Source organism: Doryrhamphus excisus, chromosome 1 (assembly GCF_030265055.1).
Source record: "Doryrhamphus excisus isolate RoL2022-K1 chromosome 1, RoL_Dexc_1.0, whole genome shotgun sequence".
In the NCBI taxonomy this organism is placed as follows: domain Eukaryota; kingdom Metazoa; phylum Chordata; class Actinopteri; order Syngnathiformes; family Syngnathidae; genus Doryrhamphus; species Doryrhamphus excisus.
In genome coordinates, this window is record NC_080466.1 from 18,316,599 (window position 1) to 18,341,717 (window position 25,119).

The 25,119-nt window shown below is 45.1% G+C and overlaps 2 protein-coding genes across 3 annotated transcripts; one reads left to right on the forward strand and one right to left on the reverse strand.

Moving 5' to 3' along the window:
- Window positions 1-1,270: 1,270 nt before the first annotated feature.
- On the forward strand, window positions 1,271-19,015 carry LOC131131065 (CREB3 regulatory factor-like). 2 transcript variants are annotated; one of them, XM_058075392.1, is made up of 10 exons: window positions 1,271-1,607; window positions 7,224-7,293; window positions 7,379-7,446; window positions 7,519-7,635; window positions 7,750-8,458; window positions 9,297-9,470; window positions 9,623-9,812; window positions 12,246-12,319; window positions 12,890-13,018; window positions 14,583-19,015. In XM_058075392.1, the coding sequence occupies exons 3-10, from the start codon at window positions 7,438-7,440 to the stop codon at window positions 14,684-14,686; spliced, it is 1,506 nt and encodes a 501-aa protein (XP_057931375.1). In that variant the 5' UTR covers window positions 1,271-1,607; window positions 7,224-7,293; window positions 7,379-7,437; the 3' UTR covers window positions 14,687-19,015. The 2 variants fall into 2 exon arrangements, with proteins under 2 accessions (XP_057931375.1, XP_057931382.1); XM_058075399.1 differs by lacking the exon at window positions 1,271-1,607 and adding an exon at window positions 2,071-2,299.
- Window positions 19,016-19,794: 779 nt separating this feature from the next.
- LOC131129248 (ectonucleoside triphosphate diphosphohydrolase 4-like) lies at window positions 19,795-24,912 on the reverse strand. The gene is made up of 14 exons (XM_058072574.1): window positions 24,733-24,912; window positions 24,335-24,461; window positions 24,105-24,263; window positions 23,521-23,726; window positions 23,295-23,445; window positions 23,094-23,197; window positions 22,964-23,023; window positions 22,747-22,895; window positions 22,429-22,595; window positions 22,110-22,314; window positions 21,924-22,043; window positions 21,777-21,862; window positions 21,542-21,703; window positions 19,795-20,447 (listed from the first exon to the last, which is right to left on the reverse strand). The coding sequence occupies exons 2-14, from the start codon at window positions 24,340-24,342 to the stop codon at window positions 20,231-20,233; spliced, it is 1,794 nt and encodes a 597-aa protein (XP_057928557.1). The 5' UTR covers window positions 24,343-24,461; window positions 24,733-24,912; the 3' UTR covers window positions 19,795-20,230.
- Between the last annotated feature and the right edge of the window lie 207 nt (window positions 24,913-25,119).

Genomic DNA, 25,119 nt, shown 5'->3' on the forward strand with positions numbered 1-25,119 from the left:
AGCATTTCTGCAATGGACACAAAAAAAATGTTTTCACATGCTATAATGTTGTACAAAAGAAATTTAACATGCACTTCTGGGATATCATTTAACAAACTGTTTCTATATCCTAGTTACCTTATTTAGCTACACAAGGGGTTTATTCACATCCAAAAATTGTGGGCTTTATTTAAGCCTTGACCCACATTTTCTTTTCACAGATGAACACTAATGTATACGCACGCACACACACACAGAGCGCCTGCAGGCCCACACATATGGGCTTCATATCAGCTAAATACGCAGCTTATCCTCTGTAATATTCATAAATAGGCCATGATGTGCTGATGCGCCAAACCCCATTTCTCCAAAAAGACATTAAGATGGGACTAAATGTATGCGTGCATCCATACGAGATGGCCTAAATAAGACTGGCGGTGCAGTCGATGACTGAGAGTATATAGCAGCAAAACTATTGATGCATATTTTCATCCATCGCCAAAAATAATTCAAACATGAAAGACTATAGAAGTAGAACTGTATACATGGAATAAGAACCTTCTTACAAAATTAAAAAGATGCACACACTATGCTTCACTATTCACTTATGCTGCCATGAGTGGGAAACATCGTGGACTGAACAGTTTCTGTTGAGGGTACATGTCACATCCGCAGGTAAAGTTGTTCCTGGAGGGGCTCTGCACTCACTGCCATCAGCAGGGGTCATCGGGTTCACATCTGCAGGCCTGGGTGTCCTCAAATACAGGTCATGTGACTCCGCCTCCACGTTTGTAAACAAAAATACTTCCGCTTTCACATGAAGTTTCCGGCTAGCAACATTGTGAAATCTTAAGGTGAACAAAAAAAAGTGAACGTGACATCGACATTTCACAATAAATCTGCGAAGTACAACCGTGTACGTGTACGATTTGTGATGTTTGGCGACTTCCTGATTTGTTCTCAGCTCTCAAAACAGTACAAGAGAATCGGAGAAACGCGCAACTGACCAGCACACTAAGACAGTACCTTAGCGGTAAAGTATGGCGACTTTTATTGTGACACCCCAAATGAGGAAGTGTACGCTCATCTCTCGCCACTGCTATGTTTTAATGGTGAACACCAAGACCCGCAAAGTGTTTCGTTTGAACCTCTTCCCCTCAACCACTCAACGAAGCACCAATGACGCAGCAGAAAATCAACAACACTGGCCATTCGCGGCCTTGCTGTGTCAGGTCCGCCATGGTGTGGACGGCACCATATCGCCAGGCCGCGGGGGTGAACGGACGCCTGCGCGCGCATCTCCCGCCCCTTGTCAACCTCCGCGGGCTGGCGGGACCAATGAAAGACCGAGAAAGGACGACGACGAGTCGGAGGAGGTCTCCCTCAGTTCCACCACTGTCTCCTGTGTACGGTGTCCGCCATAGAGCAAGGCTAGCTCGGCTTTACCACCCACCCGGGTCGAAGCGGCACTGGCTTATCAGCGTCCACGGAGGTCGGCCTCCTCCTCCGCCTGGCCGTGGATGGTGTGCGCCAATAGCACCAGGAGAAGGCCCAGCCGACATTTTTGTCTTAACCCCTGGTCTGGAGGAGTCTTCACGCCGAGAAGGGACATCCGAGGACACGGAGAGGTAAAGCCTCCTCTCACTCCCCCCCAACCCTTCCCACACATACACAACCACCACTCCTGTTCACAAACTACTTTTACTAAAATACTTTTAGCCTTTTTCGTGGAATATGTGAGGAAAAAAACCCTCTTTTAACCTCCTTGCAGACTAATTAAATGTCCTTTTAGAACTCAATAGCAGCAAAAATGACACGAAAGTTCTTCAAGCTTCACCAGCACAACTTCCCACTTACATATTTACATTTTTAAGAGTTACACTTGTACAGTCTAAAAAGTTGTACAAAGTTGAGTGTTTGTTTGCAGTTTTGTCTTGCATTGCTGCACCTAGCTAACACGGTTTCGGTGTAATTTGTTGTTGTGTGTTCCGGTTGAGTTTACAGTTTTGGGTGGTCTTCAAGGCTAAATTGTGGTTGGTTCTTGTCCAGGTGGTCTGGGCCTGTTCCGCTTGCAGGTGGGCACACATCAGCTCAACTTGTTCTACTCTTATCTTTATTGCAAACAATGTGTTCCTAGCTACTTTTAAGCCAGTAGATTTGTTGTGATGCTTTAAAAGGTGCTGCTAGTACAATGTGGGCGCTGCCATTAACAATTCATGTTGGACATCCGGTGGCACTGCCAGCTGCGGGGTCCATTTTATTGTTGTCTGCTCCCAGAGCTGCAAAGCTCCGCCACGCCACGCACCGCGGACGCTCCTCGGTAAGACTTTGCTATGTTTGTATTTTAGCATCGTGTGGCGTGCTTTTTTCTGCAAAGTGTGTGTGAGAGTAACGTGGATGTGAGAGCGCGTCCCTTCGGCTCGCCTTGTGCCCTTCGACATGCTGGACGCGGGGCCGGCTGCCAGGACCATAGGCTGGGCTACCTCCTGTCCTCCGATCCGCTGCTTCTGGTTCCAGCTGTGCGGGCACACGGCGCCGTCATGCCCTATTAGCAGCGATGCAACTGCCGCTACATTTGTACTTCCTCCAAAGGGGCTTGGTCGGGGGCAGTTATGGACCGAGACCAGGGCAGGGGAACAGGGCCACTTGGCTCCGTAAGAACCGGAGCTCCAAGGACACGGACGGGGACACTAAGGCCACATTTATCTTATATAGTAAAATTTCTAAAGTAGCTTTTCTCATAAGCACATACAAAATGTAGACTTGTGGCTTAACTGTGTCACGCTGTCCTCCAGACAAGGAGGCGGGCCGCTCCTCCTTGCTCTGCCGTCTCCTGCACGCTACTTTCGGCCACATGGCTTCGGCAACAGCGGCCTTTGCTTGGTCCTGTTCAGTCCAGCTTTTCCCCGTCACTGTCATTTATTTACAGTGCTCCACAAGCTGTCTCCTTTCTGAGTAGATAGCTTTTTTAGGGCCCCCCTGCTGCTAAATTCTTTGTCTGGTCACATGGCCCACAAGGACTTGCTTATATAGGCTGATAGCACACGTCTTCTTATGTAAACCCTATTTGGATGCCAGGAATATTCTATAGAAGCATCACTTTTTATGAAGTAGTTTTATCCTCAACCTTAGTAAACTCTCAAGTATACACGTTTCAGCCTCGTTATAACACTAAATAACACATTTGGAATTATAAAATGCATCGGTACTCCCCGCTAATGAATGATGATGAAAGATGATAGCTAGAACAGATGGAATCAGGGTCACGGTCTAGCCTTTAGCCCGGTCGCCAGGCTACGGCAAGAACTGCACTTCCATCTCTTGTGCCGCCGACTCCATCTTCCTCTAAAGCGGATAGCTGTCCCGCAGGCTGGTGGGTCCTCCGGTGTATGGTTGTTTTCCCCATCCAGACAATTCCTCGCCACCAGAGGTCGATTCCTGTAAGGCATTCGTCCACAAATATGGCAAGACGTTTCCCCATCGTTTCCCTCATCGGCTTTTCTTTGGTGTAATAAGAAACATAGATTTTTACAAATTCAGTCATTTTTGCTTGGTTATAGAGCAATAATAAATACTTATATTTATTGACACTGTGCACAGGAACATTTCTAGCAGGCATTAATGTAACAAGGAAGTGTGTCTCACACTCACTTAGACGAGAGTAACGTAGCCCTCCACACGGCTAACATCTTAGTAAGGCGCATTAACTGTAATCTGAATGGTTTGCGCTACGTTAAATTAACCTTGTCTCGGATTTTCCGCTCATGTGCTGTTGTGATATTTTGGTGCCGCATCACAACAGATACACGTCACTGTGTTTGCCCACATTTTCACTTTTTTAGCATTTTGTTTTCCTTCTCTTGGCCTCTTCAATCTTCCCGTGCCTTCGCACATCCACTTCCTTCTCGGTCCTCTGCGTGGGTGACGTAGCTGCATTGGATTATTCAAGGAATTGTTGCAGCCCTACAATTAACTTGTGTTCAATGGATTTGTAAGAAAGTTGACTGTTAACAGCTAGTGTTTACGCCCCTTGGTTAGGTACATGTCTTTTGTGTAATCATAGGTTTGCAAAGTCAAAGGTTATGTGTGAATATTTTGTTTTACTTAGAACACAAAGATAATAGGTCTTCGCTCATGGGTGACTAAGGAAGTGCAACATTTTTTTATCAAAAATACACTTAGTCTTGTATATGTTTGTTTTATACGTATATACTGTATTTTCTTTTATTCATTGTACCACTAAAGTTGTGTTCTCAGGGCATTGAATCAATCGTAACTGGACTGTGCTGGTTGTCTTGTATGATGTTTCGCCTCTCATCCGAGCAGGCTTCATCACTTTATGTTCAAAGACTATGTGAACACCCCCTAGTGAGCCAGGGACAGTTCTAGTCAAAGCGCTCGGTGCAAAATCTGATCTATTTCCTGTGGAAAGGAGGATAAACACAAGAGAACACAATGACCTGGATGAATGAGAATATTCACAGGCACGGTGAAGGTCTGGTTCGAATCGCTTGCTCTGCTTGGGTTGGCTTGAAGCAGTGCTTTCTGTGTCATTTTGCTAAGAATAGCATCGTTGGCTGTATCAATTCACTCAAAGACTTGTAAGTCGGTTTATTATTTTGCATGTATATATCATTTTCTAATATTTTGACCCTGTTGCGTAGCTAAAGTAGGCCACCAGAGTATTGTAAATCTGACTGAAAGTGTCAGTGATACTTAGCAGGACAACACAACTGATTGGTGAAGCAGGAAGTAACCTGCTTGGTAAAAAACATTTGGGTTGTTGAGTGTGTGTGTATGTGTGTGCTGGGGGGTGATTGTGCGACACTGGGAATGTTTGCCTAGCCAGTGTGCACCGTTACATAAGCATACCAGTTGTGTGGTTTAGTTTTCTTAACGTCGAGGCCTTGTTGGCAATCGTCATTTGGGGACAAAGTACTTGTTGTTGTTGTTGCTGTCGTCATTGCTGCTTTTAAGGGTGAGAACTCAGCCGCTGTGTTTATGAGCTCGGAGACCTTTGGACCTTTTGCTCCATGGTGAAACCTACACACCACAAATGATCGCTTCCGCCTGCCTCCGATATCAGCTTGCCTGGCAAAAGCACATGTAAGAAGATCAGTTTGCCATGCGGACTAACAGAAATGGTGGCTAACGTCACACCGTGGTGAAAGGAAGCTGCTTGTCTTGGTTTCTGGAACGCCGGTCCTCCTGGCAAGTGGATGAAATGAGACATTAGTGGGTTTTAATTGCAGCTGCTTGCTTTAACAGGATGAGGCAAAAACAAGTTTCCAGTTTGGGTTTTATGGTCTGCTTGCATGGGGGCCAAGTATGGCAGTGATCCACTAGATCCAGTCATCCAAAGGGACCGTATCAACATTGGAATTGTACACTAGTTATGTTTGTTGTCAGCTCATAATAACAATTTGGCAAAGTTAGCTATCATTCAATGTATAGCCTTTCGTAACAACATGATTGGCATTTGTCGGTCGGCTCTCTGAGACTATTTTTTGTGCGTGCGCGTGCGTGTGTACATGCCAGACATGTATGCGAATACCAACAGCGGTGAGTGACAGCCGTGTACAACAGTTATTTAATCTGTTCCAAACAAACGTGTACAACATTTTTTATGCAGTTTAATTCATAATTGTGAAAAACACAGTGCAACCTCAGTTAGCATCCGTCGCGGTTGGCGTGCTTTTAATTTGACGTCGAAAATGCGAGCCACAAAGTTTGTGTGCATTCCTCAATATGGCGCGCGTCTTGTTATTTATACACTGCGTGAAGCCAACTGTGTTCTTTTTCTTTCTCCGTTGTTAGCATCCTACTGGCTAGCCAAGCAAAATGGCAACCATAAGTTACATCGTGCATCCATGATGTCATCAGCAGTTGACTCAACCATGTTAACAAAGTTGTGATCCATTCAATTCCTTTGCAAATGCGACGACCTGGATGAATGAGAATATTCAGTTGTGTTGATGTTTGTGAATATCTTTTTTTGCCTAAAACACAAATATAATAAGTCTCCTTTCAAGGATGACTAAGGACATTGAAAAAAATTCACATTTGAGAGGCTGAAATCATACCAAAACAGTTGTTGATCAATTGGATAATTGATTAATCATCGATTAATCAATTTGTTGCAGCCGTAGCCATGTTTTAATCCCACCAGCTGTGACTGCTGGTACATCTACAGTCAAGACGGGATGGCTGCATTCCTCTCCACCATGTTTGGCGTTGCTTCCTGCAACCGCCATTTAAGTGTTTGCGTAACACGGATCGGCGGTAGCTAGCTGGCTCCTGGTGCCAAATACAAGTTTTCCACCAGACGTGCCAAGGCCGAGTCATGGACGCCCAGCCAATCTCCATTTCCTCATTCTTGTGTGCGCATGACCTCAAACCACAGAAAATGATGGCATTGTACTCCCGTTGCTGAACCTGGGTCAGCGGGAGCCACATTCTTTTTGTTTTGACAGGTAGAGTGTGTGTGTGTGTGTGTTTGTGTGTGTTGTGTGTTGGGAGTTGAAGATGTGTGGGTGGGTTTCTCTGTGTTTCATCATGGCTCGCCGAGATCAGTTACTCTCCACCGCACCCGCTGCCTCCTCGTCTCCTCTGCTGAGTTTTGGATGTGGAGGTGCTGGGCAGGCAGAAGCGATCTCATTGGCGGAGTTAAACCACAAGGGGCGGAGCCAAGGAGGCAGTATTCACAGGGCACGTTGGCTACAGCCGACCCGAGAATAAAGATAGCCTGTGGTTTGCTTGTTGTTAAGCGAGTGAATTGAAGCCCGCGAGTGAGTGGCCCAGTGTGGCCAAAGTTTGCGTATTAGTGCGCCGCTGAAAATAGTCCACGACAAAACCTGCCTGAGCAACGTTTGGCTATAAATAAAAGCATCTGGGAGGCGTCTATTCCTCAGCAGTTAGCCTACCTGTCTTAGTCTTTGTGACAATAGTAACAAATGTGTTTTATTTCTCATATTGGGCTTTCATTTTGCCACATGCCATTGATGCGAGCTGAGAAAGAATGCCAGCGTCTTTTTTTTCCAGATATTCCAGATATTCTTCATGAAGAATATCTTGACAGGGGAATGGTGGGTGATGTCAAAATGTAAATAAAATCAACGCGTTGTCTTGTGGAATACATTGTGGCCGTCTATGGCTTCCTGTCCAAGTGAAGTGGTGTCCTTGGGTTGAACTCACTTCCTGTTTCTGCTTTTTCTTTCTTTTTACATTTTTTTTTTTACATACAGGCCGCAAGCAACAACGCTGAGTCATGCGAAGTAGCACTGACCTTTGACCCTGTCCACTTTTGCATCTGAGGTAAAGGATTCACAATATTAGTATGACGCCGTGCAACAGCAGAAGCTTTGATACGTATTGATGTGTATTTTGTATGTTTTTGCAGTAAAACTCACCAGAACTGACTTTGTGACAAAGACCTGACCCCCCCTCCAGGACTCGGGCATGCCTCAGGTAAAGTAGTGGTGTACTCGGGTTTTAGTGCCGGTATATTTCCTTCTCACGTGACTATCTGCTCCCTCTCAGCCGGGTATGAATGGGATGGAGCCTGCTTTTGGCGAGGCCTACGGGTGCCATCGGGCTCTGCTGAGCCCCTACCCTCTGGCCATGTCGCCACAAGGGGGCAGGACGGAGTACGACCAGGTGAGGCCGTATTTTTGGATTTTTAAATCCCACAGGAAGTAATGAAAAGAATCGATTCCAGGGTCAAACGGAAGCCATGTTTTATTGACTTATACTTAAATTGAACTTTTCCAGAGCGTTCTTCTCATGCTGGGCTCCCCGGCGTCCCCACGGAAACGGCCCTTTGAGTTGCTCAGCGACCTGGTGGACGACGGCGGCCTGGGTGAGGACTTGCATCCGGAGCGCTGGGATGTCTCGTCGCTGGACGAGATGGCGCGCTACACCAAGCTGGGCCTCGGCGTCGGTGGGGAGCTACTGGCCACCTCAGAAGAAGCTGTCCTGATGGGCCGCTGGGGGAGGAGCCGTGAGGACCAGCAGCAGCAGGAGGAGGAGAAGCGGGGGCTGACGACACACGCAGCACCTCCCACCACCACCACGCAGGAAACACAGGCCAAAGGAGGAGCAAGCGGGCTGGGGCCTCGCTGTGTTGCTACGACAACAAAGAAGGAGTCGACAGTTGCCGGAAGAGCGTCCGGGGGAGACCAAGATGGCGGCATGAGCAGGGAGTGCACGGTGGAGGTGTATCAGGTGGCACAAGAGGCGGCACCGACGTCAGGCTTGGTAGTGGAGCACTGCAGTGAGGAACACAACTACTCCTTGAGCAAGGGGGTCCAGGCGGAGGAGGTGCAGCAGGAGGGCGACTGTGAGGAGAATGCCCAGCTGGACTTGGACGACGAGCAGGAGGAAGAGGAAGCTGAGGAGGACGAGGAGGAGGAAGAGGATGGCGAGGACGGCGCAGAAGAGACGACGGCCGACCTCTCCAGTTCGTCGGAAACTGAATGCGGTGAGTCGTTTTTTTTTTTTCTTTTTGTTCAAATCTGTTTGATCCTGCGCTTGCTGCCCACATGGCAAGCATCCCACCGGGTTCCCGGTCTAGGCTAGACCTCAGACCACATCGTATGTCTTCCATGGCCAAGCGGAGGCACGTGGATGAGCAAAGCTGCGGTGGAATCCCAGACAACATGCTGCTTTTCTGAATTGAGCGTTTGGGTTCCGCTTACATCAAACTATTCCCGCACGATCTGTCATTTGTTTTCTGGAGGGATGTTTGGAGCGGAACGTGTGGGAAGTGCTCAGCGGCATATTTACGCCATGGCTCTTGTTCCGTGTCATGTATTTATGACACGGGGAAACCTGACACATTAAAGCCATACACAACATGAAATGTCCTAAGACTAGCCCTCAATGTCTTTGTTACCAGAAGGAAGGACGCTGGTTTGCTCTCAGTGACGTCCACAGACACGCTGCTCCTGCTGCTGACCTCCTTTCGTGTGTGTGTGTGTGTGTGTAATCGATCAAGCAGATCACAAGGCAACAACGTATGATGAATGGCGATGTGGGAGGCAATGTACAAGACGGTGCAAGGAGAGTTCAGACAATACTATGTGCACAATCGGACCAGACGACGTGTTGCATAAGCCGTGTGTGTGTTTGTGTGCGAGGAATCATCTCTCTGCTGTTCCAGAATCTTTGTTGTATTATTTATGACTCCATTATTCACAAGTTGAAAGTGATTTAAATAATAAATGTTGGCTCTACAGGTTGAAAATGAACAAATCCTAATGCATGTAGTTACTCTAGTTACATTTTTCTTAAATTTTGTGTTCATTTTGCTCTTCCAGAGGTGGAGGCGGAACCGGTGAGGCAGTCTGGTGAGCGTCCGTCGAAACGCCGCTGTTTCTGGGAGTACAGACGCTCCCGCGAGTCAGCCACTAAGAAGAAGATGTGTGGCGACGTGCACTGGTCGCTGTCTTGGAGCTCTAGCACGCTACCGAGCACGCTTTACCGCCGAGAAGGTGAGATGATTTACTCGTTTGCCCTGCTGGGAAACATTGGATTCGTGGTTGTTTGCCTGCCACCTCTGCCGTAGATCACTTTTGTTGTGTTTTAGAACCAAATCATCAACCAGAAATTGTAAGCCACTTCAGGCTACTTTTGCTCCATCCAGGCAAAAAAGGTCGTCGCAAAGCCCGCAAGACGGACGCCAGTGACCTGACTCCAAACCCGCAGAAGCTCCACAACATCGGCGAGCAGCTGCAGAAGCTCAACGCTGCCATCGATGGCATGGGTCCCGTCAACGACCTGCCCGCAGTGGCCCGAGCACGATCCCGCAAAGAGAAGAACAAACTGGCCTCCAGGTAAACGCTGGATTTTCATTTTTTTGCCAGAATATCATCCATGAATATTTAAAATACAATGCAGCCCCTTTAAGTCGACGCCCCTCGGACTGAAAGCAAAACTAAGCGTTGCTTGTACATGCACCTGTCACGATAGCACATTTTTAATTTGATTTTAGTAAATATTATTAACATTTTTGATACAATTTTGTCATTAAGTACATGGCATAATATGATTGCTTTTAACAAAAATTAAATTTAAATAAAAACCTGAATCGTAACCATAAACAATAAATATAGACCCAGTCTCTTTGCCTATATCAATCTACCAAAAAACACTCACAATAAAAAGCACACACAGCAGTAAATAAAATGGAGTATTAAGTCTATTATGCACTTGAATAAACATTCATTCATTCATTTTCTACTACATTTTCTTATCCTCACAAAGGTCGTGGCCGTGCTGGAGCCTATCCCAGCAGTCTTCAGGCGAGAGGCGGGGTACACCCTGAACTGGTCGCCAGCCAATCACAGGGCACATATAGACAAACAACCATTCACACTCACATTCATACCTATGTATGGACAATTTGGAGTGGCCGATTAACCTAGCATGTTTTTGGAATGTGGGAGGAAACCGGAGTACCCGGAGAAAACCGACGCATGCACGGGGAGAACATGCAAACTCCACACAGAGATACCCGAGGGGGGAGGATTCGAATCAGGGTCTCCTAGCTGTGAGGCCACTCATCCAATTGAATAAATAATTAACATATTTATCATTATTCCATAACAGGAAGGCTTAACATGTAGCAAATGACATTTTAATGACATTTGTGCTGTTTTGTATATATTTACCTTGCCCACCAAACACCTCAGTAAGCGTTGACTGTTGGGATGAAGGCTCCAGTTGGGAAAATTGGACAGGATGTTGGCGTTCCGTATGGAAGTTGCTTGTATTCCCCTTCTTTCCAGTTATCTGTGTTCATGCGCCCTGTTCCCACACTGGGACTGTGGCATTTGGCTCAGAAACCATCGCTTTTGTGCCTTCATTCATATTTGCGTTGGCTTGCTCACAACGCTAACTTGTGCTAATGCTAACCTGGCGGACTTGAACTCTAATAGACAGCCAAGAAGCCTAGTCAGATGCAGAGTGAACCCTCTTGTCATCCAGCCTGTGTGGTAAAGAAACATGCATGCATACACACATCAATTTATCAATGCCGGCAAAATGATCAAATTTGATTAAAAGTTTGATTAATCGATTTAATGATTATGATGAAAGATGTACTTTGTCACAAGTTGATGATGATAAAGTTAGCGATGGCTCAGTAGGATATTATTGGTCGGAAACCTCGCAATGTGGCTTTTTAAACATGTCAGCACTGTTGTGGTGATGCATGCAAGTGGAGGCGGTTAGCATGAATGGAAGGAAACCAGGGCAGGATGGAGGAGGTCATGTGGAGTTCATTCGTCAGGGGAGGGAGGGGGCCGAGGAGCAGACAGAGAAGGCCAGTTTATGTTGGAGTGGAACTCTGGGGAATTTGTTTTGATTTTGCAGCTAATATGTTGAACATGTCGCCGCACTGCGAAGGAGAAACGTGGTAGCGGCGTCGTGTTTTTTTGTTGGGAATTAAATATGCAGGAATTTTCGGAGGCTGACAATGGCTTGCCGCCAAGTCAAAGTTTGCGGTGGGATTATCCTACAATCCCACCTCCCACTTTGATTTGTAATTTGAGACATGTAGACTTGCATACAGACGAGGGCTGCAATCTCATTTCTAAATACCAATTTTTTTCCCGATGTTTATTTTACTTAATGAGCTGCATCGCAAAAAAAAAATTCACTCAAAGACTCACACTGAAACTTAATCCTTGCTCTCTCCTTCTTCTTGCCAGCCTCGCCAGGGCGAGGTGGTTCTCATGCCCTGCCCAGCAAAGCTCGCCGGACCATCAATTGCATGAACTCCATTAATTCATTCATTCATTTTCTACCGCTTTTTTTCCTCAGGAGGGTCGCGGGGGTGCTGGAGCCTATCCCAGCTGTCTTCGGGCGAGAGGCAGGGTACACCCTGGACTGGTGGCCAGCCAATCACAGGGCACATATAGACAAACAACCATTCACACTCACATTCATACCTATGGACAATTTGGAGTCGCTAATTAACCTAGCATGTTTTTGGAATGTGGGAAGAAACCGGAGTACCCGGAGAAAACCCACGCATGCACGGGGAGAACATGCAAACTCCACACAGAGATGGCCGAGGGTGGAATTGAACCCTGGTCTCCTAGCTGTGAGGTCTGCGCACTAACCACTAAACCGCCGTGCCGCCCAATTGCATGAACTGATGGACTTTTTTTCTTTTGACGTGTTTTTATTCTGTTCATGAATGCATTTTTGTGAGTGTGCATGCAATGACGGTTTTCCCTTTCTCTCTGTCTTCTGCTTTGCAGGGCCTGCAGGCTGAAGAAGAAGGCGCAGCACGAGGCCAACAAGATCAAGCTGTGGGGGCTCAACCAGGAATACGGTTAGTCCATCACGGGCTTCTCCCATCAAGACCTTTTCCACCAATCAGTTTAGTTTGTTTTGGCACAAACTAAACTTCACGTCTTCACGACCAATAACAAAGTAGCTTCTGTGATAGTAACACCCTCTCAGGCATGTGTGACTTCATCAACGCCTCCACGCTACAAAATGTGCCAGCTCCATCCCGGCGGCCTCTCGTCCTTGCAACATTTTGTTTGGTTCCACCTCCTTTGTAATTCTGTTTTTACTTTTTTTTTTCCCTCCTCCTACATTCCAGTCGTTCCTGTTCTCATTGCCAGGGCTTTAGTGGCTCCGGCAAATTTTTTAGCTCCGTCACCAGGAAGCCGTCTCTTCAACCTCCCACCTCCTTCTTTTTAGCTCACTCACGCTGGTTTCTCGCTCATTAGCACACATTTCAGGCAACGCCAAACACGTCAAGGCCTCCTAAAGGCATCCTGAATAAGAATTATTCACACATGCCTTGTACTTTCTTACATTTGATGCGACATGACTGCAATATTAAAGCCTGCTTCCTTGTGCTTTGTTGTATGTGTGTGTATGTGTGGTGCAGAGAACTTGCTGGGGGCGCTGCTGCGTATCAAAGAGGTCATTCGGCAGAAGGTGGAGAGCAGCGAGGAAGACGACACAGACGAGCGAGGGATGACTCAGCGTCTGGAGGACATCCTTGGCGAGTCCAGCGGTGAGACACGTTTCAGGGATTCACAGTTAAAAAAAAAAAAAAACGGGGGAACGTCCAGACTGTGTGATGCGTCTCAGTTGGCACAAGTATGGCAAAAGGCAGTACACTGTCAGTACCCGTGCTGCGGCCTTTTCCCGACTGGGCATGCCCAGAACACTTCACCGGGGGGTCGAAGAGGCACCCGTACTAGGACTGGGACGACGCAAAAAAAATATGTCCACGCAAGAAGTGCACGTCGATGCGTCGTCTCTCAGAATCAAAAATGTCTGCCGCCGCATCACGTAGCGGCGAGTCCGGGGAGAAGAGAATATCTTGCAATACGATTTCAAAAGTATGTGAGTACTTTACACTTAAAGGTAACGATTCAGTGGTCTGTGCCCTGAGCAAAATGGAGATAGCGTACCATAAAAGTACTCCAGCGACACCTAGCAAGAGGGAAAGATAAAGTGCTATTGCAGGAACACACACACAGCTGATGTTATTTTTGATTAATTTATCTTTATATTTTCAGATTGTGTTTTTTGCACAGTAATTTTATTTATTGAAAGAAAGTTTAATTTATTATTTTTGTTTATTTTATATTTTATTTATATATTTTCTAATAAAAAAATTCAATTTAATTATATTTTAATATATTTTGTTATTTTGATTTATTTATTTTGCTATTTTATTTTGCTATTATTATTTTTATTTTGATATTATTTCATTTAATTAATTATTTTTAATTTTATAAAAATATATTGGAAAGAAATTTGAATTTCATTCATGGAGACAAATTAGCATTAATTGCGAAGACAGCTGGGATAGGCTCCAGCACCCCCGCGACCCTCGTGAGGAAAAAGCGGTAGAAAATGAATGAATGCTACATAAGTCAAATTATGGGGAGGTAATCGAATCGAATAAAATCTGATTTAAAAATGAATCATTAGATTAATCGATGCATCGAAAAACAATTTTGTAGATTAATCAATGACAAAGATAATCATTTAACCCAGCCCTAATCCGGACTAGATGCCTGAGCCACCTCAACTGGCTCATCTCGACGTGAAGGAGAAGAGGTTCTACTCCGAGCCCCTCTTGGGATGACTGAGTAGTCATAATATATATATATATATATATATATATATATATATATATATATATATATATATATATATATATATATATATATATATATATATATATATATATATATATATATATATATATATATATATATATATATATATATATATATATATATATATATATATATATATATATATATATATATATATATATATATATATATATATATATATATATATATATATATATATATATATATATATATATATATATATATATATATATATATATATATATATATATATATATATATATATATATATATATATATATATATATATATATATATATATATATATATATATATATATATATATATATATATATATATATATATATATATATATATATATATATGTGGAATGTCTGGAAACAACACCCAGTGGTTGTCCTCCATTCTCATCCCGTCTTGTTCTTCTCTTGTTCCATTTATCAGGTCCTTTAGTCGCCGGGCGGACCAAAGACTTCGTGCAGAGGATTTTGGCAGCCAGTGCGGGGGGGCAGAGCCCAAGCAAGAAGCCCCCGCAGGCAGGAGACTAGGCGTCGGGCTAAATCCTGCCCACTCACTTCCGCTTCCGCCTGTGCCACAAGACCCTCCTCTTCCTCCTCCTCCTCCTACGAGCACCGCCCCCCCCCTCCCACTCCACCAGGACGAGGAGGTGTTGGTAACCAGGCGAGAATGCTGCTGCTGCTGCTGCTGACGTCGCCGCCATGCTGGGTGTCCCGTGTGTTTGTATGTGTGAGTGTACGCCGCTCTTGTAAAATACTGTACTGAACCCCCCCCCGGTCCCCCTTTCCCCAACCCCCGCCGTGTGCTGTACTCGTACCCCATTGTGCCTATAAATAGACTTGCACTGTTTTGTAGATGCCCGTAGTCATCAGCAGTGGGGGCGCTAGTGAGCCGAGGGCCAGGGGGTCTTAAAATAAGGAAGTGTGTGGCGGGTGGTTGTCTAAAGTCGGGGTCCCGGGGTGCCGCATCGGCGCCTTTCACACACGCCCACATCGCCGCCGCTCACGTCACATTGTCGGGAGATGTCGCGGTAACGGCTCCATTTCCTGTGTGAAAGACGCCAGTGACGATGGAATCCCGATGCCCCCCCCCCGAGCTTTAACACCCACACGTCTCCCGAATCTTCCTCCTCGTCATCATCATCACCGCCCATGTTTGAAACGCTGCACCTTATTCCGAAACGACCAAAGAAAACACCAAACACCAAAACCTCTCACATGCTGCCAACCCTTTTTTCATGTTATGTTATTTTTTTTGTCTCACGTGAGAAAACTCAAAACACTTCACCAGCATGCCCCCACCCCCCTGCCCCCCAAAAAACAAACAAACCCTCCAGCGCCCCTGGCCAAGCCCTCCCCTGCCCCTCCTTCAACTGAAAATGTAGCACACCTTGCTCACTTGCAACCACAAAGTAAGACACTTGTAGATCTAGACAGCAAATAATGCATTTCACTTGTTCTTTTCTATAATAATATCTATGTATTGTTGCGTGGCCACGCCACAGCCCACCTGGTGGGCCTGTCTGCCTTTCTTCTGTGAAGCTGTAGACCAACCTTGTCCACGGTCTCTAAATGTTGGTGGACGTAAAGCAGAAATAGTTCAAGGACCCTTTTTGAATTGCACTGTGGTTTAAAAAAAAACAAAAAACGACGACAACGCACCTTGCTAAGAGGACTCAAGGTCCTCCTTTTAAAATAAAAAAATACAAAAAAAAAACAAACTTAGCAACAAAAGAAAGACTCTTGGCACCTTCTCCACATGTTGAACAGCTGACTGGTTTTTGCTTGCCCACAAACGAACACCACATCTCTCGCACTTGAACATGCACACAGAGACCAGGGTTCAATTCCACACCCTGGAGTTTGCATGTTCTCCCCATGCATGCGTGTGTTTTCTCCCACATTCCAAAGACATGCTAGGTTAATTAGCGACTCCAAATTGTCCATAGGTATGAATGTGAGTGTGAATGGTTGTTTGTCTATATGTGCCCTGTGATTGGCTGGCCACCAGTCCAGGGTGTACCCTGCCTTTCACCTGAAGACAGCTGGGATAGGCTCCAGCACCCCTGCAACCCTTGTGAGGAAAAGCGGTAGAAAATGAATGAATGAATGAATATCCTTAAAAAGGCTGCACGGCGTGCAAGTGATTAGCACGCAGGCCTCACAGCCAGGAGACCTGAGTTCGATTCCACCCTCGGCCATCTCTGTGTGGAGTTTGCATGTTCTCCCCGTGCATGCGTGGGTTTTCTCCAGGTACTCCAGTTTCCTCCCACATTCCAAAAACATGCTAGGTTAATTAGCGACTCCAAATTGTCCATAGGTATGAATGTGAGTGTGAGAAATATGAGCTGCAACCGCTAAGTTTAAAAATCTGCAGGTTTTCACTTTGTAACGTCATTTTCCGAATTACGGCTGGGTAAACCGTAGCCTACCATAAAGTCATCATCGCTGTGTTCATCTTCCTTCGGAATTGAACAGCCTGATTATTCTTTCATCACACACGTTGTCTGTCTCGCTCTCAGTAGTTGCTCTTTTGAACGCATATTGTTTTGAGAAGCCAAACTCGGACGTAAGGGCTCCCACCAACTAACATCGAACTGAGTTCCAAATCACTGAAATGTGCTCACGGGCTTGAGCGCTACCATCCGTCCATGCTAGCAGATCTTCCTTTTACATGTGAATTCCAACCATTCCAGTTAGCCCCTCCCATTCTAGTAATACGTAGCCAAGATGGCGACTGTTGAGGGCGCTAAGTGTTCATCACTGCACACAGACAGTGTACTTAATTTGAATTCTCAGTATGCACTTATGCACACCCAACAACCAAAGCTGACCGTCGGCCATCTTGGACGACAGTCCAGATGTGAATTTTCTCCTGCGTGGTGTTGTGTAACACAGCTCGCCATCCGTTGTTCGCGTCCGTCAACGAGTGAGAGACGTAGGCGATAAAAATGGTTACGTCGAACTGCTGAACCGACTGGCGAATGTTTGTTGACACTTGAATGTTGAATGACGAGCGAGCATTTTAGCTTAGCTTCACTTTCAAACTGCGTCTCTCTACTGCCTCCGGAGGACTACTAACTGGCGTTACACGGCTATCTCGCTCTGACACCGTGTGGTTTTTAGGAGAACTACATCTCGCAAACGACACGCATTTTTTTGGGCCTGCTAAATCAATCCATGTTCTCGATTACCAAACGTTTAGAAACCTTAGCGCTAGTTAGTGCTAGCAATGGTACTATGGTTGTGCATGGGGTTTGTAGTGTTAACACTAGGCAAGTGATGTTAGCGCTCATGTCCGGGAAAGGGCTATATGCATTGTTTGTACAAACCTTCGCACAGTTCTACTTTTTGTGCTAACATTGTTAGCGCAAGCTAATGCTAATTCTGTGTGCGGTGTTTGTAAAAAAAAAAAAAAAATTTGGCACACGGCGTTAGCACTGTTAGCACTAGATCCACGGCTCTAGCACTCTTGCCTAGGAAGGGCTATGTGCGTTGTTTCTACTAACTTTTGCCATACAGTGTTAGCGCTAGGAGTTACTAGGAGTTAGCGCTAGCTAACAGATGTCCCCTATTTTAGACTAGGCCATCTTAGCCATCGCTCCTGTTTTTGTTCAGAAGCGTCAGTAAGTCGACACTGGTGAGACGCCACCGACCTCGGCCCCACCCGCCCAGCGCTCATATTGTCGGCTTCTCGCTGTCGGAGCCTCCAAGCGACAGAAAAAAAAAAAACCTACACCACCAAGACTTCATCACACGGACAGCTGCAGAGGCTGGAATCCCCCCTCCCGCCCCCTTTTCTCCCGTCCTTTGTCACGGCCCTGAAGGGGACGTCCATGTGGGAGGTGTCCGTTTCATCCCCAAAGTCCTCATGAAGCTTGGAAACCTTTGAACCGCCATCTTGGCCTAAATCAGAGAGCCAGGAGAGTCCAAAACTAAGGCTGAATACTTGAGTTAGTACACTTCATTAAGTGCACTGCATACACTGCGCACTTAGTGTCGCCACAAAATCCATCAAATGACGATTAAGCACTTGAGACGCAGCCGCGTGGTCGCACGGAATCAGTCATGGCGTGTCGGGCGCGTCTTTAAGCAAAAACCAGTCCGCTTCTGTTCGAGGTTGAAATAGCGATCGAATCGTGGTGAAAAAGCCCGCAGGGCGAAGCAAACCAAGAGACTGTCAGAACATTCCACGAGTTCATGTCATATAATGTACAGCAACCCCCACTCTTCTTTGTGTGTCCCCGTGTAATCACACTACTTCAGTAACATTTGGACCTGTTAGCACCTTCAACTCCTTTTAAGATAGACAAGAAAAAAAAACAATTACAGAAGTGCCGTAAAAATAGAAGCCTGATATTTTTGTGTGTGTGGGTGTTTATTGTAAACCTGTATAATGTATATTTTAATATTTATATGCAGCTGTTGTATTAAAAGTATATTTTTAAAATAAAAATAAGGTGTTTGTTCTTTAACGCCACTAGGTGCCAGTAATGTTACTGTAATGTTGACTGAGACGCACAAGCACCGGACTGCATCGCCGGAACCACAGGCTTTGATCGCAGGTTTGAATGATCTCACAACAGGCACAATAATCGCTAACATGCTAAAAACACTGAAGCCCTGACGTCACTTTTTGTCCCTCAACCTCTGAACTTTCCCACCACCATTAACAGCAGTACATCTTAAATGTCTTATTTTCCCTTATGTCCGTTATATAGGGTAATAGGAGTGTAAAGGTGACTATAGGGGTGTTATATCATGTCTACAGGGCTCTAATAATGTTCAAAACTGTAGTTAGAAGGCTGTAGCCACATTTTCTATGCTCTTAACTAGAAAAAATATTTTTTAAAGACAATTTAAGAAAGTAGTCTTAAATTTGCCTAATTTTTCTTTTTTTCAATTCTAATTTTAAATTTATTTCTGATAAATAATAGTATAAATCACATTGTATGATTTTAAAAATATTTGTTGGTATAATGGACAGGAAAATAATTTAATTATTTTATAATTTAATTATATATTTTTTAAATTAAAATAATTAAACAATAAAATAAAACTGCTTACAATTACTTTAATATAAGCATAATAATCCTACTGATTTAAAAAAATATTTAATAAAAATGAAAAAATTGACCGAATTAAATGTTTTCTACTGATTTCTGCTTCATTTTTTTAAAACATATTCTTGGTATAAAAGTAAAACATTTAAATGCATGAATACTTTTTTAAATCTTAATTTATTAGCATAAAATAAATAATTGGACATGAGGAAAAAGATCAAGTGAATACTTGGTAGCGAGATCTCTGTTGGCAACCACAGGTGAAACCTCTGGCCTTCTTCAGACGCCCTGGATATGTAGGGGGACAGATCTGGCAATGCAGGACTTGGATCCATGACTACGCAGTGTGTTAGTGATGCTATACCCTTTGTGACTGGTCCCAGCTCAGATCTTTCAGATCTCAGGGCGAGGAAGATTATCTGCAACCTTGTAAGTCTTCCATTTTTTTCGTATTGTAAATACAGATGATGTTTGCAAGAATATACACTTTTTCCCCGCCTCAGTTGAAGTGTAGCTATTGTCACTTGTCTGATGTCGCTAGAAGCAGACTGCAAACGCAACAAGTTGGTAAAAAAAAGGATGTTTTTTTTTTATTGATTTCTATTCACATGGATCAACATCCTATCAGGTCAGTATTGCACCATGCTCGTTTCGCCTTTTATTGTGCAGGAATGGACATTTGAGGACAGGGACATCATACGGGAAGACAGTGTAAGAACAAGAATGGAGGACAAGCGTCAGGGTGGTTAAAAGGTGATGTTGGTACCCTTTCCATTTCACAGTATTTAAAAATTGCACACAGAAGTGGTGAGGGGCGTTTTGTTCCGTCAGTAGTAGAGTTCAAGACAAAAAAGTTGAGGTTGGTCAGAACGATTATTCAAGTAGGACAGCGGGATGATGTCATCTGGGGGAAAAAAAAAAAAAAAAAAACGTCTTCATCCCGTTTGCAAAATAGTGCCCCCTACTGTCTTTTCCATATCAAGGAATGTTATAAGTCCTTCGGTTGGCGTCCTCACGGCAGGAGCGCCTCACCCTCTTCGGCCCAAAGGAGGTCGAGGGCGTCGGCCTGTCGCTGCTCGCGCTGGTGTATGCGTCGTAGCCGCAGGATGTAGAGCAGGATGGCGAGCACCACCACCAGGATGCACAGGGAGAACAGGTGGTGGTTGTACACGAAGGACCAGCGCAGCCAGCTGGGGTGGCTCTGCCGCAGCGCCTCCTGCTGGAGGTCCCTGGAACCATGAAGCAGGTGAATTTACAACTAGTGCATCTGGCAACTTTACTTTCTGTGATGACTTGTGAGGACAGACAGCGAACAGCGGCGGCAGTAGGCAACCCCCTGGTGTAGTTTTTTCAGTACAAGTATTTTCACTTTGTCTTTACCAACAAGCAGTAAAAATAATTGACAGGACAACTACATTTAGTGAGAAATAGTGTCTCTTTTTATATAATGTAAAAGCAATACAATTTAAAATGCATAAAAAAAACTATTAAAAAATAAATTCTAGTAATATGAACATTAGGTTTTTATATTTAATAAAAAATTAAGTCAAAATTAGAATGAGTAAAATAACAATCCTAATAAAAATATTTTCTAAAATACTATTAGTTTTTTTCTACTTAAAATTTTAAAGTAAATTACAGTAAAAAAATGAAAATGCATACAAATATTTGTTTAAATATAATCCTAATATTTAAATAATTATATTTATAAAAAATTATATTTAAATAATAAAATGTTGACTAATTTATTTTTTCAATTTTGCTTTAAATTATTTTTACTTAAGTAAAATAAGCCATAATATTAACAAGTGTAAAAACACATACTTTTTTCCTACTAATGAAAATTTGTACAAAATAATAATAAATGCATTTTCCACTTTTTAATGTCTTTTTCTACTTTACATGTTTACTCTAAATAGAGTAAAAATAGGAATACAATTTAAATGCATAATTTTTTTTTACATAAAACAAAAATGTGCTGTTAAAGAAAATATTGACTAATTCTTTTTTGTATTTCACTTTATATGAAGTACAAGTAATAAAATGAAAATATATAACCATAATCTATTAATATCAATAAAAATGTGTTAATATATTAATATTAAGATGAAAATGTTATACTTACGTAAAAAAATACATTAAAATGCATCAAAAAATATTTTCTAAAAAACAAGGAAAATGTAGTTATATTTAAATAACATTATTTTCAAATAATAAAAACTGTTAAGTGTGTCTTTTGGAGTGACTTTGGCAGGCCACGTAAAACAATACGGTATCATGCAATTCCATGAGGGAGGGGGGGCCGGAGGACACATTGTCGTACCTGAGAGGCAGGAAGCGTGTCTTGTACAAGATGGCTCCCAGAGTCCACTGCACCTCCTTGTCGTAGACCAGCTGGGCCGTCCTCAGGCTGCGGTAGTCGCTGGGAAAGCGGAAGCCGGCGTGCAGGACCTGGTACATCCAGGCCGACTTGAAGCACTGAGACCTGCGTCACAAAGACACCCGTTGGCGCTGCTGGCAACCCCCGCCGGGGAAGAACACAGCGGCGGAGGACATACTTGAGTCTGTTGATGTCGGCCTGCTGGGAGAAGAGCTTGTTGTCCAGACGCTGTTTCAGTGTCGACCACTTGGTGGCGCAGAAGTCCTGCGGTCCCAAACAGACGTTGAAGTCCTGCGTTACATAAACAAGGCGTGTTTGCGCTTACCGTGGCGGCTCGCGAGTACTTGGCGCTGTCGTACTGCCCCCCCATACGCAGCACGTCCTCCATGCAGTAGTAGAACTCAGAGAAGCCGTAGAACTCGCTGTTGCTGAAGTTGATGGGCGCCTGTCAACAGGAAGTCATGTTGATAATAATACGCGGCGCCATTGTCGTTTAAATGAGGAAACCTACCTGATAGACGCCCCCTGCTGCCGACGTGGTGGCGTTGCGCAGGCCCAGGAAGGGTTGGACGGCGTGCAGGCAGCGAGCCCAGTCGCCCTGACCCCGCAGGTGCAACGTGTGGTTGTCTCGGACCACCGTGTCGGACAGTGCGAAGGGCAGGCAGGGGTCCAGGTATGGTTCCTCCTCAGTGAGGCCCGTCTGAGTGCTCAGCAACCTGATTGACACGCGGCGGGACGTCGTCACTAATAGGACACGCCCCTTCCCTCAAGGCAGCGTTATTCCTTGTTAGCATAGCTAGCCATACTAAGACATATTAGCGGGCACGTACCTGTTCTTTGCCATCGTGCTGTTGAGCAGGTGGTCCTCGTAGCGCTGGCGGGCCATGTTGCCGCCGAAGCCCAGGAAGGTGGTGACGTACACGCGGTACACGTGCTGCGTGCGCTCCACGTCGCAGCCCAGGTTAAACTCCGCCAGAACGCTCTTTCCCGCCTCTTCCTGCACCCACGGCAAGACGGGTTATTAGCTAGTTATTAGCTTGGCTGTTAGTTGAGCTAATGAGTACTGATTGAATTCATTAAGTGGTTGCTAGTTAGCTAGTTCCTAGCCCGTTAGCTAGTTATGTAAGTAGCTTATGTGTTACTCTGACCTCTTGTGGGGAGCTGAAGGTGATGGCGCCGGGCACCTCGTATGCGATCTGTAACGAGGCTCCGCCCATATCCATGATGCCCACAGTGCGGCGGCGGCTGATTGGCTGTTGATGCTGCGAACTCGTCGTCACCTCGACAGTTGCGTCCTCTGTAGGAGACAAAGACTTCTCTGGTTGGCGTCAGGCCTTAAATGGCTTTGGCATTGGGCGTCCTCACCTTGGTCGGCGTGGTCGAAGCGACCCAAGACGAAGTTAATGCCGATCCACGCGTACACGCCTTAGGACACACACACGTTAGCGCCTCACTCACACGAGTCAAACGCAACACAAAAAAAAGTGTCATTCACCTTCCTGTTTCCCTGAGATGACCTCAGCGTGCGACCGGGAAAACAGGAAGTCAAAGTCCAGTGGAACGTCGGTGACCAGGTCGTCCAAAATGGCCGCCTGCTGGCTGCAGGAAAAAGCATTTTAAAATGACTGAAGACCAATAATGGCTTTTATTTGGACTTGCGATGCCCCTTTCCAAAGAACACCGCTGCCCCCCCCACCTGTCTGGAAGCAGCCTCATGCCCGCCGTGCACAGGATGTACAGCGGCGTCTCCTTGTGCTTGCTTCTCGGAACGTGAGCGGCGGCGAAGCTGAGCAGAGGATAGAGGTAGTCGCTGGCCTGCGTCGGCGCCGTCGCCAGCGTGGAGATTCCTGAAATCCCAAAACACCGAGATCAACTTTGGAATATCTGTGCACGAAAGACGGACGACGTGCGGATGCGCTCACCTGGTTTGATCTTCTTCACCACCGGTTTTCGGTCCGGGTCTCTCATCTGTCGGATGTCCAGCAGCGTGTGGGGGTTGCCGTTGTGGGGGGGCCAGTAGTAGACAAAAACGCGGGAGCCGCTGCTGCCGCAGTCCACCACGATACCGTAGTTGAGGGCGGGGTCCAACAGGTCGGTGGCTTCCATGGACTCCAAGCTGGAGAGATACCTGGAGGCCACACAGAATCCGGGTCGATAATGTTGTAGACCTGATCCGAGTCCATGTGAGAAATACCAGCTGCCCTCATGTTGACCTTCTATATGAGAACTTATCGCAAAGAACTGTTTGCTTTCACCATGGCGTTGTTTGTTTTAATGGAATAAATCAAACTAAAATACAGCAAAAACACTCAGCCTTTGAAGACAAATCAAGGGGAAGGAAATGGGAATGTGTTCTCAGAGCCATACTGAGTATTTCTGGAATTAATAAATATGAATAAAGAGTAATTGCTATTTATATATATATATATATATTGCTAATATTGCACTAACCAGCCTTCGTGTTCTATGTGAAACACTTAAGGTCTTCCTAAACAAAACCACCTACTTGCTGACCCGGGTCCCGTGTACCCTCTGGGGGCCCCACAGGTGCCTCTGGTAGGACCCCAGGAGCAGCACGACGGAGGTGGCAAGGAGCAGTAGGAGCAGCTTCTGTCTGGGGGCCACGCCGCAGTACCAGGACGCCGGCAGGCACCACAACGTGATCCTGGAACACCCGCACACTTCATAAAACGGCCATTTTGGACAACACAAGTAAAACTGATGAAGGTGCGTTACCTTGCCATATGTCCGCAGAGTTTTCAAGCACCCGCTGTCACAGTCGTCACCTCATGGCGCCGTCAGTTTCACTTTGGGTCCCGCTCACACCTGGGGACACTCACCTGTGTTCTGGCTTTGTATGGCACTGTACGGGATGAATAGGTCACATATTAATCCAGTCTAACCTTTAACCTCATTGAGCTTCATAATATGGTCACATGACAGCCACGTCACACTTTCCATCAATCATCTTTAAGATTGTCATTAAGGTGGTGATACACAACGACGTGGTTATATTAGCAAAACACTAAAAATATGTTCATTTGGCGTCCAGTTGTGTAGCTAAGCTAGCATTAGCTAACAACACCGCTAACGTTAAGTGTAGACATATGGTGTTGTGTTGAATTTAAACCTACCCAAAGGAGTCGATCCTCTGCTATGACGATGCAGGCCGACACTTGTAGTTTCTTCGAAAGAATACACTGCAAACAGATGTATTCACTAATGAACAATGAATAGTTTTAAAGAAGGCGACAAAGACGACTGTAAGGATTGCAAACGCCCACTTCCTGTCGGCACGACGTCATTGCGTCATCGAGTACGTGGCCCAATTGGAGTGCTGCATTAAGGGACAGTCGGATAAAGTGGGTTGTAGTACCAAAGTAAACGAATGTGGAATAGTGTTACCATGAAAGCACACATGTACAAAGAAATACTTGATGCCAAATATGAAATTCACTACATTGCTATTTTGTCCTACGGAGCAAATTGTTTTTTAATTGTGGTCAGCAGTCAAAAAGTTA